Source organism: Lynx rufus, unplaced genomic scaffold, assembly GCF_022079265.1.
Source record: "Lynx rufus isolate CCGP_SWC_20201006 ecotype Redwood Valley unplaced genomic scaffold, mLynRuf1.p SCAF_2, whole genome shotgun sequence".
NCBI lineage: Eukaryota > Metazoa > Chordata > Mammalia > Carnivora > Felidae > Lynx > Lynx rufus.
In genome coordinates, this window is record NW_025814834.1 from 35,015,430 (window position 1) to 35,031,908 (window position 16,479).

Genomic DNA, 16,479 nt, shown 5'->3' on the forward strand with positions numbered 1-16,479 from the left:
CCCGCGTCGGGTTCTGGGCTGATGGCTCAGAGCCTGGAGCCTGTTTCCGATTCTGTGTCTCCCTCTCTCTCTGCCCCTCCCCCATTCATGCTCTGTCTCTGTCCCCCAAAAAAATAAATAAACGTTGAAAAAAAAAATTAAAAAAAAAAAAAAGACATATCAGACAAAGGGCTAGTATCCAAAATCTATAAAGAACTCACCAAACTCCACACCCAAAAAAACAAATAATCCAGTGAAGAATTGGGCAGAAAACATGAATAGACACTTCTCTAAAGAAGACATCCAGATGGCCAACAGGCCCATGAAAAGATGTTCAACGTCACTCCTCATCAGGGAAATACAAATCAAAACCACACTCAGATACCACCTCATGCCAGTCAGAGTGGCTAAAATGAACAAATAAGGAGACTGTAGATGCTGGAAAGGATGTGGAGGAACGGGAACCCTCTTGCACTGTTGGTGGGAATGCAAACTGGTGCAGCTGCTCTGGAAAACAGTGTGGAGGTTCCTCAAAAAATTTAAACTAGATGTACCCTATGACTTAGCAATAGCACTGCTAGGAATTTACCCAAGTGATACAGGAGTGCTGATGCATAGAGCCAATTTATGGAAAGAGCCTAAATGTCCATCAACTGACGAATGGATAAAGAAATTGTGGTTTATATATACAATGGAATACTGCTTGGCAATGAGAAAGAATGAAATCTGGCCATTTGTAGCAACATGGATGGAACTGGAGAGTGTTATGCTAAGTGAAATAAGTCATACAGAGAAAGACAGATACCATATGTTTTCACTCTTAGTGGATCCTGAGAAACTTAACAGAAGACCATGGGGGAGGGGGAGAGGGAAAAAGTTACAGAGAGGGAAGGAGGCAAACCATGAGACTCTTAAAAACTGAGAATAAAATGAGGGTTGATGGGGGGTGGGAGGGAGGGGAAAGTGGGTGATGGGCATTGAGGAGGGCACCTGTTGGGATAAGCACTGGGTGTTGTATGGAAACCAATTTGACAATAAATTTCATATGTATATATAAAAAAAGGATGGGCCCTAATCTAGTGACAGGGGTCATTATAAAAGAAAATTTGGACACAGACACACAGGGGAGAAGGCCATGAGAAGACAGAGGCAGCGACTAGACTGTGATGCATCTGTAAGTCAAGGAATACCAGGATGGCTGTCAAACACCAGAAGCAAAGAAGAGGCAAGGAAGAACCTTCCCCTAGAGCTTTCAGAGGGAGCACAATCCTGCTGACCCTTGTTTTCAGACTTGTAGCCTCTAGAGCTTTGAAAGAATAAATTCCTGTTGTTTTAATGCACCTAGTTGGTGGTACTTTGTTTTGGCAGCCCTAATGAAGGCAGACAAATAAGTCACTGGATAGAGAACTGAGGTGTGAATACGGGTGTGTGATCCACACACAGTGTGTTCCATGCAGGCCTCTCCAACAAGTGCTCTGCCATTCTTCCCTGCTCCTGGGTGAGTTGTAGCTACTTTAGAAACAACCAGGGGGTTCCCTGAGCAGGGCTGGGATGACTTGTGAGAGGGCTGGAAGAGCCTGGGGCATGTTTTCCACCTGGCCTGAGGCAGGTGGTGGGTTTTTTCCATGTCAGACCTACCCCCCAGGGCTTCCATGAGCTGCTCCTCTGAAGGCTGTAGGTGGTTCCTAAGCAGTGTGTACATGGACATCACCATCCCAGGGGTGCAGAATCCGCACTGGGTGCCGTGGCTCCTGGCGATCCTCTCCTAGAAGGACACATGCATGGTCATAGGCTTTCTGCTGTCAGCACCCCTCACTGAGGTCCACACCTGGTACCTCTCTTATCATGGTCAAACCCAGTCCCTAAGCAGTGCACTCCTCCTCTTGCCCAGAGATGGCCAGCGTCCCCTTTCCTATGCTGCTCTGGTGGAAGTGACTCAGAAGCCATATTCTATCATCACAATCATCTCTCAAGCTCAGATGCTCAGATACTTCTAACTGGGAATTAGCAGTGTGCAGCTTCTATTCCTAGAGTGAGAATTCTCCAGAAATCAGTAATTACAAGGAAAGTATGTTTAAGTTTCAAAAACAATTTTCTTGAACCTCTACATTTTGCCCAGCTTAATTCTGACCATGGAGCTGCCTCTTTTTGATTACTTTGGAGACTATTTACTGTTGACCTCACTTTACTTCTTTAAATTCTTTTGTGTTGGCTCAAAAGGAGTTCTACTTTCAAAGATCCAAGGTTTTGGTCTGTGTCCTAGATGCTTGCTATTTAAAGTGTAGCCTATGGACCAGTGGTGTTTGTTCCACCTGGGAGCTTGCAGGAAGTGCAAAACCTCAGGCCTCTGCTCCAAACTTCCTGACTCAGAATCTGTATTTTTAACAAGTTCCCAGATGATTCTTTACACATTAAAATTTGGGAAGCCCTGATCTAGATTTCAGAGTGTAATCCTCTCTGATCTCCCTAGATAGTCTAGTAAATTCTGCTGGGTCCTTTGCCTTTGTTGACCTTTCCTGGAATTGATTCTCATGTTTTGAAACCCAGAGACCCTCTGGGCTCCTCCTGCCTGGAAGGACTTGTAGTATTGGTGGATCTGGACCTATGATTTTCCAATTCTTTGTCTCCATTCTTTGTGACAATGACAGAGGAGTCAGTGTGTTTTCTGCCAATGCATGTGACAGTTCTCTTAAAACCAGCCTCTGCGTCCCAGCTTCAAGTAAAATTTGGAGAGGGGCACCTGGGTGTCTCAGTTGGTTAAGTGTTCAACTCTTGATTTCAGCTCAGGTCATGATCCCATGGTTCATTTGGATCAAGCCCCTGTCGGGATTGGGACACAAGTCTGCTTGGGATTCTCTCTCTCCCTCTCTTTCTGCCCCTCCCCTATGTGCTCTTACTCTCTCTCAAAATAAATAAACAAACTTAAAAAAATGATTGTGTTTGTGGTCTGGTATAGTCGGCCTTGGTTCTAATTTTACTCCTAAGACCTCCTATGCCACAGGGAATAATCCTGAGTTTTATCTTGTTTGCCTCTGACATTTTAGCCTATGAATAATATCTTTTGTACAATATTTATTCCAGCCTATAGTCACATAGTTATTAATCAATGTTTTGATAATCCTGCTTATCATTCAAGTGGAAAAAGTAAGAAAAAAGATGATCATCTAATAAAATGTGGATGGATTTCCAGCTTTCTTTAAATCACTTAGATGTTATTATCTTAATCAATATGCATCCAAAGCTTCTACTTACCTGATCACAACCTAGAAGCTCCAGGCAGCACAGTCAACACCGTGTTGGTTAAAAAGAAAAAGTTAAGAATGAGAAAATTACAAGGTGCTCTTACCTGCACAGGGTGAAGCCTGGTGTTGATACTTCCAATACCTTCTACAGTGGTGACAGCAGCCCCATACAGAGAGCAGATGGGCACCAGACATGCAGTAATGGAGAAGTGTCTTCATATGAGGAATAAAAGGAAAATCAAGGAGTGTAACACAGTTCTTCCCTTTTTGGAAGCAAGAAGGACATCAAAAAAAAAAACAAAAACAAAAGAAAACAAAACAAAAAACCAAGCCTATCATTCAGCCTCAGGGATGGGGAACTGAAGGGGAGACAGGGAGGATGAGTTTAGAATACTCTCTGCTGACCCTATACTATCTGTAAGAATTGGGGATTCTTAGAGGGAACTTGGGCATTCTGAACTTCAGAAAAATTAAAAAAAGCTTTTTAACATTTATTTATTTTGAAAGAGAGAGAGGGAGAGAGGGAAGGAGAGAGAGAGAGAGAGAGAGAGAGAGAGAGAGAGAGAGAGATAGGGAAAAGCAGAGAGAGAAAGAGAGAGAGAGAATCCCAAGCAGGTTCCATGCTCATCTAGGAGCCTGACTTGGGGCTCGATCCCATAACCATGAAATCATAACCTGAGCCAAAATCAAGAGTCAGACAGACTTACTTGGCCCTGGACACAGTGGGAGAGGATTCAAGTTACCAGGAGTATAATTGGACCTCAACTAGTATTCATTAGGCTATTGACCCCATAACAAATTAAAGGCATACTTATGTCTTTTATGTCTACATTTGAGATTTTTTTTCCTTTTGCTTGTTAATTTAAAACTCTTTGGATAAGGTCATTCAACAGTGGAATGGAGTGTGTTCTGAGACCATTTCTTGATTTTTTGGGGCTAGTGGATCTGGGAGCAGCCCAAATCCTGGAATCCAGCTCTTAATTAAAGGATGCAACCATGAGCCAGGTCTCTGCTCTGCAGGGTTGGTCCAGCCCAGTGGAAGAGGCATTATCTTCAGAGCCAGAAAATATGGGTTCAAGTCCTTGATCTACAACCTTGTATGACTTTGAACAAGTCACTTCATCTCTTTAAGCTTCAGTTTCTTCATCTGTAAAATGAATGATTTGCCTAAATTGGGGTTTCTTAACCTGGGATGCATAGATGGGCCTTAGGATGTCTGTAATCTTCCTGAAAGTGTGTGCAAAATATAATTAGTTTATGTACCTTCTGAGTAGGGGGCTCAGAGCTTTTATCAGATTTTCAGAGGGGTTGAAGATCTAGAAAGGGTTAGAATCACGAGATCTTAGGGATCTTCTACTCTGGGATGAGAATACAAGCCTGGCAAAGAAACAAAGGCCACTTCTGGCCTCTGAGCTTCTGGGTAGGATACCTTATCTTCGCAGACACTGGGTCATGCTTGGACACCATCACAGTACAGGCACCGCAGCCTCCTCTTCCACAGGCATACTTGGTTCCTGTGAGGCGTACTAGAAGGGGGTGGTCAAGGAAAAGATGCCACATGGATATGTTACCCCCATTATAGCCACCACCCTCAGGTGTTGCTAGTGAGGAAGGTCTTTGGGGGGTGAAGGACAGGTCTGAGAAGTCATTCGCCTGCCTCCAGCTCTCAGGCCACTCTAGATCTTATTAGCTGTGTGATACTGAACATATTAACCTTTCCCTGCCCATTTTCTCACTTGCAAAGAGGGAAAAGTAATAGTTACTTTATATTCATAGGCTTATCATATACATCTTGTAGGATGATGGCTGTAAAATTCCTTTGAAAAGTCCTATTTCATTATAGGTATTCTGGGTTCCAATCATGTAACTGGAAGAGAAGATCTTATTTTTAGCAGTTCAATGAATTGCTAGTTTTGTCCATTTGTATTGCATTTGAAAACAAATGAGTGAGCCTTTGAAGAAAACTCCCATCCTTACCTTCAGATCCCACCTGGAGTGTCCCTCTGCTTTCCCTTGTTCTGAGTCCAAGCTCAAATCCAGGCTCAGTCTCTGTGCCTCTCTATTTAGTCATCCTTCTCCCTAATTGTGGTCCATTTCCACTCAGTTTATGAGATTGGATATAATTCACTAGACTGGCTACAAAGATTTCAGAATCACTGACTTTTTTTTTTTTTAAGCCATAGGGCTTGTTCACCTAAATTAAGTCATAACCTCAGATGTTTATCAGAGAGGACATGTCAATGAGTGGAATAAGCTGGAGTGTAACTGGAGAGCTTGTGCCCCTTTCTAGACAGTCCCTACTCCAGTCGGCTAGACTGCTACCCACACATGAATGACTATTTGCTCATTTTTCATGAGAAACTGAGAAATGTTGATTTTCTAAAATATGAGATTTCCTCATTTTCAAACATTGACAACTAATTAAAAACCATGTGGGCTTTTAAACAAAACTTGTCCATGGGTTTACTCCACCAGTTTATAATTTCTTCCATTTCTTTATTTACTTTTTGGTTTCTCTGAGAGATATATTAGACCTACCAATGAAAATGCTTGTCATTATGAAGATCTAAATTTCAGAATATGAAATGGTAGGGAACATCTGCCATAAGAAAATGGATATAGGGAAAGGCAATCCTTTCCTATGACACATGCTCTTCCTGAATCTGGAGAATGTGGTTTCCCTCCAGGGCATGGTACATGCAACACATACCTCTATTATATAACCACCCTCCTGGGAATTTGGAAAGCCCTTAAAAGAATAATTAGTGCTGAAGTAAAGAGCTTAGCTTCCATTTCATTGCTGTTAAATCGAGATATAAGAAGCTCTGGGGAAACTTCATCCTCTCCAAATAGCCCAATTAACTTAATATCCTTAAAACCATTGCCAAAAGCAAAGAGAGAAGGGCCAGTGGGGCTGACTGGGGATGGAGAGGGTAGATTAGTTTTCACAATCACAGCAGGCCTAGAGTTTTAAGGCAAACATAGACACTGCCCAGACTTTGATCAAAAGGGTCCAGTTCTTTCGTAGAAAGTTCAGCAGAGTGACTTCTGGGTCCGCATTCCTCTCTATCACCTGCATTGGAAACAGAAAAGAGATTATTATGGGGATCAAATTGGTGACCCAGTGGAATGTCTGCAATGGCCTGCTAATGATTTAGGGACCAGGGCATAATACTTTCATTGCCTTTTTTGTTGTTTTTGTTTTTTTCTTGTTGTAAAGGCAAACGAATTTCACATACATTACAGAGCTGGAGACTCACCAAGAAAGTGGCACAACAATGTTTTTATATGTGATTAGAGTGGGGAGCCACCCCTGGGTAAGCCACCCCTGGGAGCTATATTCTTCATGTTTTGCTCCACCATTTGTTTTTGTGGAATTTCCAACTCAGTCTTTTTTACTCTTGGAATATTTTAAATTGGGGAGAGACTTGGATGGTGTGTGTGTGTGTGTGTGTGTGTGTGTGTGTGTGTGTGTGTGTTTACAATGAAGGGTCCTAGAAGGAAGAAGTCTGGATAGGAAGGGTTTCTCATCTGGCACCTCTGAAACACCTCCAGCAGGGACTACATTTGATAACATGAGGGATCTCAAGAGTTGGTAGCAGAAAGGGGAGGTGGGGAGAGTTGCTGTCATCCTCAAGGGATCTCTGAGTGTGCTAGTCCCTTCAGGCAGAGAGGCTGATGGTGAGGCTTGTTGTCCAAGCTCAGGACCCAGGGTGCCTCTGGTGGAACACTAGAATTCCTACCTCCCTTTCCTTGACAAGTGGGGGATTATCACTCAGAAGCCTGGAGGGATCATCTCTGGTGCTTCTTTCCCATTTGCTCATTTTGTAATATTTCCTTTGACTTTACCTTTGAGTTTCCTGCAAACACCTTAGCCATTCTGTTGCACCAGAGGAAAGGAAGAAACAGTGAGCTATTCATATTAGGTTCTTCCTTTCTCCCCAGAAGAAAAATATGAATTTCTGTAGATCCCAAAGAATAACTCTGGGCTCGTGACTCAGAAGGGGCTTGGAACAGAAAATAGAGGAAGAAGCCTCCAAAGTCTAAGCCAGTGGAACAAATGAGTTAGGACTCAGCTCTGGAAAGCAGGTTTGGAAGAATGTATGGTGGCTGCTGGCTGTGGAGACTGGAGAGAGGAGACAGAGTTACAAGGGACATGATGAGAACTTAGATGCTCTCTGTTCTATTTCCTTTCTTGGGGTGGGAGGGTGGACATGGAAAAATCCCAGTTAGGTTTGTGGGATCGGGTAGCCAAGGGGCCTTACAGGAGGTGGAAAGATGCCAAAGAAGCCATATGCCTTGGGAACTACATAATGGTTCCTTTGAGGGAGAGACTGAGGCTCACGAGCAGAGTGGGCCTGGCAGAGGGCACTGAGGGTCAGCCAGTGGCCTGTGTGGACTAGTGGTGAGAACCAAAGAGGGGATGCTAGGAGAAAGTGACACTGGAAGAGCCCCTCTTCTTGTCACATGTTTCCCCTAGAACTTAGTTACAACCTGGGAAAGAGGGGATGGATTGAAAATTGACTGCAATTACATTTCGACTAATTCTGATTAATGGAGTCTCAACAGAAAAATTAAGTTGATAAAAACAAAGGAAGCTCTATTTCTGGTCATCCTGAGTTTGAGGATCAAGATATGTTACTAGATACAGTGCTTCCAGTATATCAGGCCCAGTGCTAAGTGCTTTATAAGGGAAAAGGGGGTTCCTAGTCAATAAAAGGAGCATTTCTCTTTTAATCTTTTTAGGAAGTAGATTCTAGAGCTAGGTAGTCTGAGGCTCAGGGAGGTGAAGTAACTTGCATAAAGACATACAGTAAATGCAAGAGCTGGATTGGAACAAGACTGCTTGATGCCAAGGCATATGTGATTAACCCTAACGCTTTACCACCTCCCCATATTCTCAGAAGCCGAGTCTTGGCTGAGTGGGGAAGAGGCCAAATTAGTATGGGTTCTTCACCCCTGGCTTCTTGTCCCTGACTGGACAAGAATTCCCCTCAAGCTAGTAGTCTCTGCAAGCCACAGTAGTATCACCCAACACTTACCTTCCTCCCATTCACAAAGAAAACCAAGTCATCTGATTTCGGTGGGCAAGACATTGCACCTGTAAATAAGTTTCACCTTATAACTCTAGATGCAGATGTTCTTTGGCGCCAGAGAAATGAAAATATAGCACTAAGCAACAGAAATCTCTCTCCGTGCAAGAGCAGGCAGCTCAGAGCCCCAGAGAGCAGGGCAGGGGGTGGAGACTCCCTTGCTTTGTGGCCTTTTAAGTCTAGGGCACCTGTGTGGCCCAGCCTCTCTTATTCTGCTTCCCACCAATCCTGGCTTTGAAGCTCACTCCATGCACAACCCACCCCTCTTCTTGCTTTCTTGTAAGTTGGAGGGCTGTAGTGTGAAGACCATAAGCAACCATCTAAACTTAAACATACTCTGCACACTGTCTCAGCCCTGGGAATATATTCTGGACAGATTTCCTTCTTCTCAAAGAGAGCTACAAGTGGGCTTTCTGAGAGCTTGCACTTTTCCAACTTTTTTCTTATTTGAGCTCAGAAGTGTCCTCATAGGAAATCATATGGATAAGTCTACTCTGTGTCCTAAAGTGGAGGTGTGAGGTGCCACAACCACCCAGCTCCTCTATACTCTCCTTACTTCCTCCCCATCCACAGGATTGCTTCACTGGAAAAGGGTGACATAGTCAAGGCAATCACTTTGCAGGTGAATAAAATGAGACCCAGATATGTGAGATCAGTAGCTCAGGGTCACATAGAAACTCAAGTGGCAAAGCACAAACCAAAACCAGGATCTTCTGGCTTAAGTAACCTTAAGTGTATAGATAGATTCTTTAATAAAAAGAAAAATATCATTTTTGATCTTTCTGAACATCTCCAGTTAGATATTAGGGGATAAAATCAAGCAGTTCTTGTTCTTTCAGGTAATGTAATGCCCAAACTTGGCCTCACATATGGGTAAAGCAGGTAGCTGCTCAAGTGGACTGGTTTCAAGAGAGGAGGCAAGACCTCCCTGCTCCCCAAAGCTTCCTTCACAAGTGCATGGAGGCTTGGCACACCATTGTTAGAGTCAACTCTTTGTGTTAAGATGACCTTACCTTGTGACAGGGCTTAGGCCAGAGATGGCAAAGACCTAGCATCCTCTTGACTTGGTTAACTGAGGAAGATCCTCTTTCCCACTCGGTTCACATGTGGCTTCATGATCCTGTCCACCACAGAGTTAGTCCAGAAACACTCCTAATCAAATGGAGTTGGAAGTTTCCAATTTTGTTTACAATTCTTCTTCTTTCTTTTTTTTTAAGCTTATTTATTTATTTTTGAGAGAGAGTCAGAGAGAGAGCAAGTACAAGTGGGAGAGAGGCAGAGAGAGAGGGAGACGCAGAATCCGAAGCAGACTCCAGGCTCTCAGCTGTCAGCACAGAGCCCGATGTGGGGCTCAAACCCATGAACCATGAGATCATGACCTGAGTTGGAGTTGGATGCTTAACCGACTGAGCCACCCAGGCGCCCCTCTTTACAGTTCTAATGCCAAGGTTCCAGGCATATCTGTCTTCCTACACCTGTGGAGATGAGTGTCTCCACACATGTTTGGGTGCGTATGCAGGTGTTTCACATGTGTTAAAAAGCTATTGAATAAACCCACAACAGGGTCATGAGAAGAGATGTTGGGGATCATGCTGTGAATTAGGTATGACCTTCAGATCAGTCTTTTTGATCATGTCACTCCTGCTAAAAATACCCTCAGTAGCTGTCTGAGACCTGGAACATAAGGTCCTAACTCCTTAGCCCACGGTGCAAAGCCCTTCATAGTCTGTCTTTGTTTCTGACCCGAGACTCTTTTACTCTTCAAAAAAGTCTCATGCTCCAGCCAAACTACTCCTCTCATCATACTTCTTCTGCTTAAACGTGGCATTGCTCTACTCAAAACCTTCCAAAGGTGGTTATGGCCTCCCACAGCACTTAGCAAAACCCCATATGCTTTCCACGGAGGCCCCATGGGACAGGACCAGAACTGCTCACCTCCCCAAGTGCATCTTCATCCCCTTTCTCCCTTGTTTGTAATCCCTGGTGCATTGGCCTTTCCCTGCTTCTTGAGTGTGTGGAAGTCTTTCCTGTCCTAAGACCTTGGAGCGTGTTATTCATTCAGCCTCAACCTCTCTTCTCTTAGACATTGGCATAGCTGATGCCTTCTTGTTATTTGGGTTTGAGCTCTTCCCTGATCACTCAGTCTGCAGCAGCACCTCTGGCACTCTCTTTTCTACCCCGCTGATTCATTCTCTCCATTGCACTTGTTACTACCCGATATGGATACTTGTTCACCTTTCTATTTGCTTTCCCCACTAGAACTTCATCTCCATGAGGTTACAAACATTACTTTCAATGCACCACTGTATCCTCAGGCCTAGAATGAGTAAATTGCCATAGAGTAAATGCCCAGTATTTGTTAAGTGGCTGAAGAAGGCTCTTCCATGTCTGCAATCATAGCAACCCTATTCCTATCCTGTTGAGATTGCCGTCCCTCTCTCCATCTTTATCTACCATCAAAAAATAGATTTGAAATCCTTTCTCTTCTTTCTTTTAATTCCAAAAGCAACTCAGATCCAACCAACTGCTTATTTGCCTTTCACTTAATACACCAGGAACCAGGAAACTAATCTCTTAACTGCCACTAATAGTTGGTTGTCTATTCAATGTTAATATCTCACTTTCCCAATTAGGTAGTAAGCTCTTAGTTAGAATAGCTGGTTGTATCCCCCACAGTGCTCAGCATGAATGACAACTTGTTTATTGCAGGGGCTAATGTATGCTTGATTGATGACCTAAGACACTTTTTAGTGAAGGAGGGAGGCATTAGTAATCCATTCATTCACTCACCCAGTAGGTACTGACATATCACTAAATATTTATCATTGTGAGAAGCAAGAAACATGGGAATTAGCTTTGATTTGGGGAGGGGGATAAAGGAAGGCCTGAGGAGGGGACATCTAGTCCTGACAGATGAGGAGGAGCTGATTCTGTGAGAGCTGGGAACGGAGGAGAGGCAGCCTGGGGAGAGAAAAAGTAGAGACTGAGGCCTTTCCGTTTAAGGGAAGGGATTGTTTTTCAGGATCCACAGTCCATTCACCACCTCACTCTGCCCCTAAAAGAGGGAAATTAGTGAACACCGAGAATTCGCAATTCCCATTTACAGGAGCACGGACTCTGTCAATGAAAAGCAAGGATCATGGGGTTTCAAAATACTTAGAGGAATAAATCCTTCAGAATCAACATAAAATACAAGTGTTTAACATAGAGGAACAGTTTTAGAGTACTAAAGTGTGATTATGGTATTAGATTCAGAAGATATAAAAGTAATTTGGATTATAGAACCAAATACATTAATTGCTGGGAAACTGAAATCTGACCTTGAATGGCTTCAGAGAGGTATTTTTCAAACTTGTTTCAGCCAGGGAAACTTTTGTTTGAATGAAATCTTATAAAGCGTAAACAAATTAAACAAAAAGGTTATTGCTTAGCCCAGAGGGCTGGGGGTGAGGCCTGAAGTCCTCTGGTTTTCTCTCAGAAAGCCCAAGGGCTCTGGGGAGCTCATCAGAAAAATGACTCACTGCAGAGTGAACAAAAGGTTGCCCACAGTATGAAGGTAGCATGAAGTCTTTGCCAAGGTTTTCTGAGCCTCAGATCTTATTCAAGACAAAGGGAAAAAAGCCACCACAGTTTTTTTCCTTCTTGTTTTCCTTTAATGAAAAGGGAAGGCTAAATGTTTTCACGTTTAAATGGATTATTCTGGTAAGTGAAAGAAACCTGACATATACTGACTCATGTGCTTGAGGTTTGTTATAAAAATACACTTAAGAGTTACATCAAAAAATCCCTGTTACCCAATGGAAGAATTAATATTCTCAGTGACACCACCCTCCCCAACAATCCAAACAAACCTATTTCTGGGGGAAAAAAAATGCAACAAATCCTGGTCACAGACGTAAATGGAAAAGTACTGGCCATGGCTTCAGTGTCCCTAGGGCACTGCCTTCTGTGGTGAGCTCTTTAAAACCCAAAGGTAGAACACAGTCAAGCAGACTGATAATGGGGCACTTTCAGGACTCCTGGCTTGGTCATTAAACATCTATATTCCAGACCCTCTATTCTCAACTGTTTTGACTACGAGGTCCTTTCCCCCCCTCTCCCAGCTCCCATCTCTAGATCAAGGCACCTGAAAATTCTGTTTCTGGTGAGCACCTGCTTCCTGGCATCAAACTTCTGGCTGCCACAGAGAAGACAGGAGACTCACAGCTTCAGTTTTCTGAGAGGGAAGAAGGGCAATGGGGACCATGTAAGTGGAGCAAAATACCTTCTTCCTGCCTGGATAAAGACCACCCTATCTGAGGAAAAGGATCAAACAGTAAAGTAGCTCAGATAAGAAGGGTAAAGAGGAGAGGAAATCTAAGAGCATAGGGCAGGCTTTTAGGGAAGTGTAACATAAATGCTAGAAAGAGTCATATAGTGAAAGAAATTCAATTAATGGTGTAAACTAAAATACACAACAGCCTCAACAGCTTAAGGGTGGGGGGGTTGCTGGGGAGAGGGGAAAGTAGAAGCCACTGAAGTCATTTCACTAGGGCAAAGGGTGGTAATATGGGGACAGCTGGAGCAGGAGGCCAGGAGAGTAATTTTTCATGGGGGAAATATTTGGTATCTTGTTTTCAAATAGTGGTAGAGAAATATGTGTCTGTTTATGAAAGTGAGTAAATGGAAAAGTAAACTCATGGTAAAGTAGAACTTCAAAATTAAGAGAAGAAATGGAGGGGTGCTTGGGTGGTTCAGTGGGTTGAACGTCCAACTTTGGTTCAGGTCATGATCTCACAGTCTGTGTGTTTGAGCCCTGCCTGGGGCTCTGTGCTGACATCTCAAAGCCTGCTTAGGTTTCTGTGTCTCCCTCTCTCTCTGCCCCTCCCCTGGCCTCTCTGTCTCTCTTTCTCAAAAATAAATAAACATTAAAAAAAAGAACCAGCTGGTTGTCCCTGAACAAACCAGCAAAAATAATGAAAAGGAAGTTTAAGACACTTTAAGTATACTTTATATTATGTTTATGTTTAAGATACTTTATATTAAGTATATGACACATGATACCGTTAAAAAATAAAAATTCAACCCAGTAAATGTAAAGATCTAATTGGCTTTATGCAACACTCTATGAATGGGGCAGCAACCTATCTAGCGAAAGAAGGGAACTCCCTCAGGGTCTGCCTCAGGGGCAGAGAGCCTCTTTCCTCAAGGTCTTGCAGGGGGTTGGGGGGATGGAGGCAGCCTCGCAGTGACTGAGTGCCATGGGGTACAGTGGGGGTACACAGGCCTGTCTCTTACAGCCTAAGTGGGACCAGTTGGTGGAGATAGTGCTTGCTCCAAGGCTCCTGCTGGGTTCCTGATGCCTTGGGGGTCTTGCTCGACTTCTCCTTCTGCCCAATTCTGCTTCTTCAGCCTTCCTGTGCCAGGTGTCGATCCCTGAAAACATCCTGCTCCCCATACTCTGTCTCAACATCTGCTTCCAGAAAACTCATCCTGTGGTTCCACGTGTTCGGATAGTGTGAGGAATTTGGCCATTTTACACCATTGTGCAGAGGATTTAAAGACTTTTTCTTAAAAGAAACAACATGGCATGTAGCTGGCTCAGTCAGGTAAGCATTCAACTCTTGATTTTGGTTCAGGTCATTAACTCACAGTTCATGAGTCCACTTAGGATTTCGCTCTGTCAGCATAGAGCCTGCTTGGGATTCTCACTCTCCTCTCTCTCTTTCAAAATAAATAAATAAAACTTAAAAAAAGAAAAAGAAACAACATAGATATCCCAGCCCTCCTGTCCCAGCCCTCTTTTTGACCTCTCCCATTTCTAACACTTGAGCATATGTGATTGTCTTCAGGTTCAAAACACTGAACAGAAATCAAGTCCCTCCCTACTACTATTCACTCAGCTCCATTTGCCCAGTGTTTTTGTAATCTGGCACAAGACTGTTCTGTTATAAGCTTTTGGTCCAGAAGAAGTAAGACATCCTTGGCCCCATGGGTCAAAAGGAGCAAGGTGGAGCACAGGGAGTGTAGACCTGCCACATGGTATTTCTCGTCCGACAAACTTTTATTGAACTCACAATTAAGCAATAGCCCCGGTAGGTTTCTAAGTAACAAGAAATTGCAGTTTTGCCCAAAGATAATAATTATTATGTGCTTTTATCACTGAAAGGGCACTTCACCATTTATGGACCACTAGTTAAAAAGATCATACTTTACAGTTCTGTGTAACTCTCACTGTGATAACACTTTAAAATTAGATAGTCAATAATTAAATTTTAAGATATTTATGTAAATTAATAACATGGATTAAGTTTTATGATAGATACTAAAAACTGTCAAATTTTAAGGACATTACAATATTAATCCTATGTTTGAAAACTGCTATCCTATAAAATGTGCTATTTTTGTAAATACTTTCTCCCCAACCCCAATTCTTCAAGTTAATTAAGTACTACTTAAATGATCAGACTTATTTTATAAAAATTCAATTTCTTTTTTTTTTTAAGTTTATTTTATTTTGAGTGTGAGAGAGAGAATGCACATGCACGCAAGAAGGGGAAGAGCAGAGAGAGCATCCCACGCAGGCTCCACGCTGTCAGCACAGAGCTTGACACGGGACTCCATCTCACAGACCATGAGATCACGACCTGAGTCGAAATCAAGAGTCAGAGGCTTACCCAAGTGTTTTCAGAGACTTTGCCCACACAATCTATGAAATGTAATACTTCTAAAATTAATTTGCATCTGTGACAAATGTGTCCTCCTATTTTACTGATGGAAAAATATACCAGTAACCCTATTTTTGCTGTTATGTCTGGCACAATGAGTCTGTGTGGGTTGGGTTCTAGGAAAACTAGATTATTGGGTAAATTCAGACATTTAAAAATATATGTATACACACAGACTTCTCTTAGAATAAGAGACACTGACTGAGAGACTTTTCTTTGGAAAGAGGCTTTTCCTTTCCACTGCCAGCCTTCTCTTCTTCCAATCTGGTCTCAACACACATAAACAGTCATGCACGCTAATTCTTCCAGCACAAAATTACTATTAATAAACACAGAGTTTACCATCTAGCACACAGATCACAAGTGATTTAGTTTGTTTATTTGTGTTTCAAACCTCAAAGGGACTGAACACCTTCTCTGGCATAACCCTGAATTTCCTTAGGAAAATGCAATGTAAAGTAGCGAAGAAATAACTGAAAAAAACCCAGTATTTTTGTGTTCCTCTGAAATGGCAAAAGGAATGTGGTGCTGATTTCATCTATTAGACACCAAACCAAATCAAGGTGATTTGAGATCACCGTTTTACTCCGTATGGTTTTCCAGAAGAAGACACTATACCACTAGCATGGCTCACGGCCGATGAGGACCACCTGGAGGCTTTGGATGGTTTATATCCCTAAGCCTCATCTAAACAGGCCATATGGGAGTGGCAGGAACCTGAAGACTGTGGTAAGGCTTGCAGTGCTGGAGATCACAAGAGCCAATTACAGACATCTCTTCCAATCCCATGTTCAGAGACCTCATCGTTGGTGGCTTGGAGTTGGCCAAGGTGGGCATACTTACACCATGGAGATTGGCAAATGTTATAAACCATGTATTTTTCAGGCAAGCTGGTTATTACAACCAAACCTTTGGCTTTGGGGATCCAATCCTGAGAGTTTTGGGGTGGATGATTTTAGGAGTCAGCAGATTTCTGAAGAACAAAGCATGAGCATTTTCTTCAGTTGTTCCATGGTAATGAGAACCCTACCATGTTTTAAAATCATGATGCTGTAGATCTTCAGTATAATCCAAATGAAAAGAAGAATTTTTGATTCTAAGCTTCCTTATATTTTTGGTGCAAATTTGCATCCTAAAACATAATAACGCAGTGACCTAAACCACAGAGAATAACCGAAAGATACTAAAATTATCCTTGACAATTGGGTGCCAACCTACATTTTGCTCTGGTTTGAAAATTTTAAGGTCAATCATGTATTCTTTCATTTTCTAAGAACAGCATAGGATTAAGACACATGGATAGACTAAGGTATAAATGTTGAAGGATCATCTTTAGGAATCTAAAAAAGATCAAAAGAAGGAAGATAATTAATAAAATGCTGTTATATAAAAAACTTGTAATTCAGAAGAAAAAAATTTAAGGTTTCTTTTTTTAATTTATTTCTGAGACAGAGAGAG

The 16,479-nt window shown here is 42.5% G+C and overlaps 1 protein-coding gene and 1 pseudogene across 1 annotated transcript in view; both read right to left on the bottom strand.

The window, feature by feature from the left end:
- Window positions 1-8,317, bottom strand: part of LOC124514163 (aldehyde oxidase 2) — a 103,387-nt gene extending 95,070 nt beyond the window's left edge. The window contains exons 1-5 of the mRNA XM_047082237.1: window positions 8,264-8,317; window positions 6,237-6,294; window positions 4,651-4,747; window positions 3,326-3,434; window positions 1,618-1,744 (exon numbers count right to left, since the gene is read on the bottom strand). Of these exons, the coding sequence (XP_046938193.1) occupies window positions 1,618-1,744; window positions 3,326-3,434; window positions 4,651-4,747; window positions 6,237-6,294; window positions 8,264-8,317 (445 nt within the window). The remainder of the gene's footprint in view (window positions 1-1,617; window positions 1,745-3,325; window positions 3,435-4,650; window positions 4,748-6,236; window positions 6,295-8,263) is intronic.
- Window positions 8,318-16,307: 7,990 nt separating this feature from the next.
- The window catches only part of LOC124514164 (aldehyde oxidase 4-like), a 68,384-nt pseudogene continuing 68,212 nt past the window's right edge, over window positions 16,308-16,479 (bottom strand).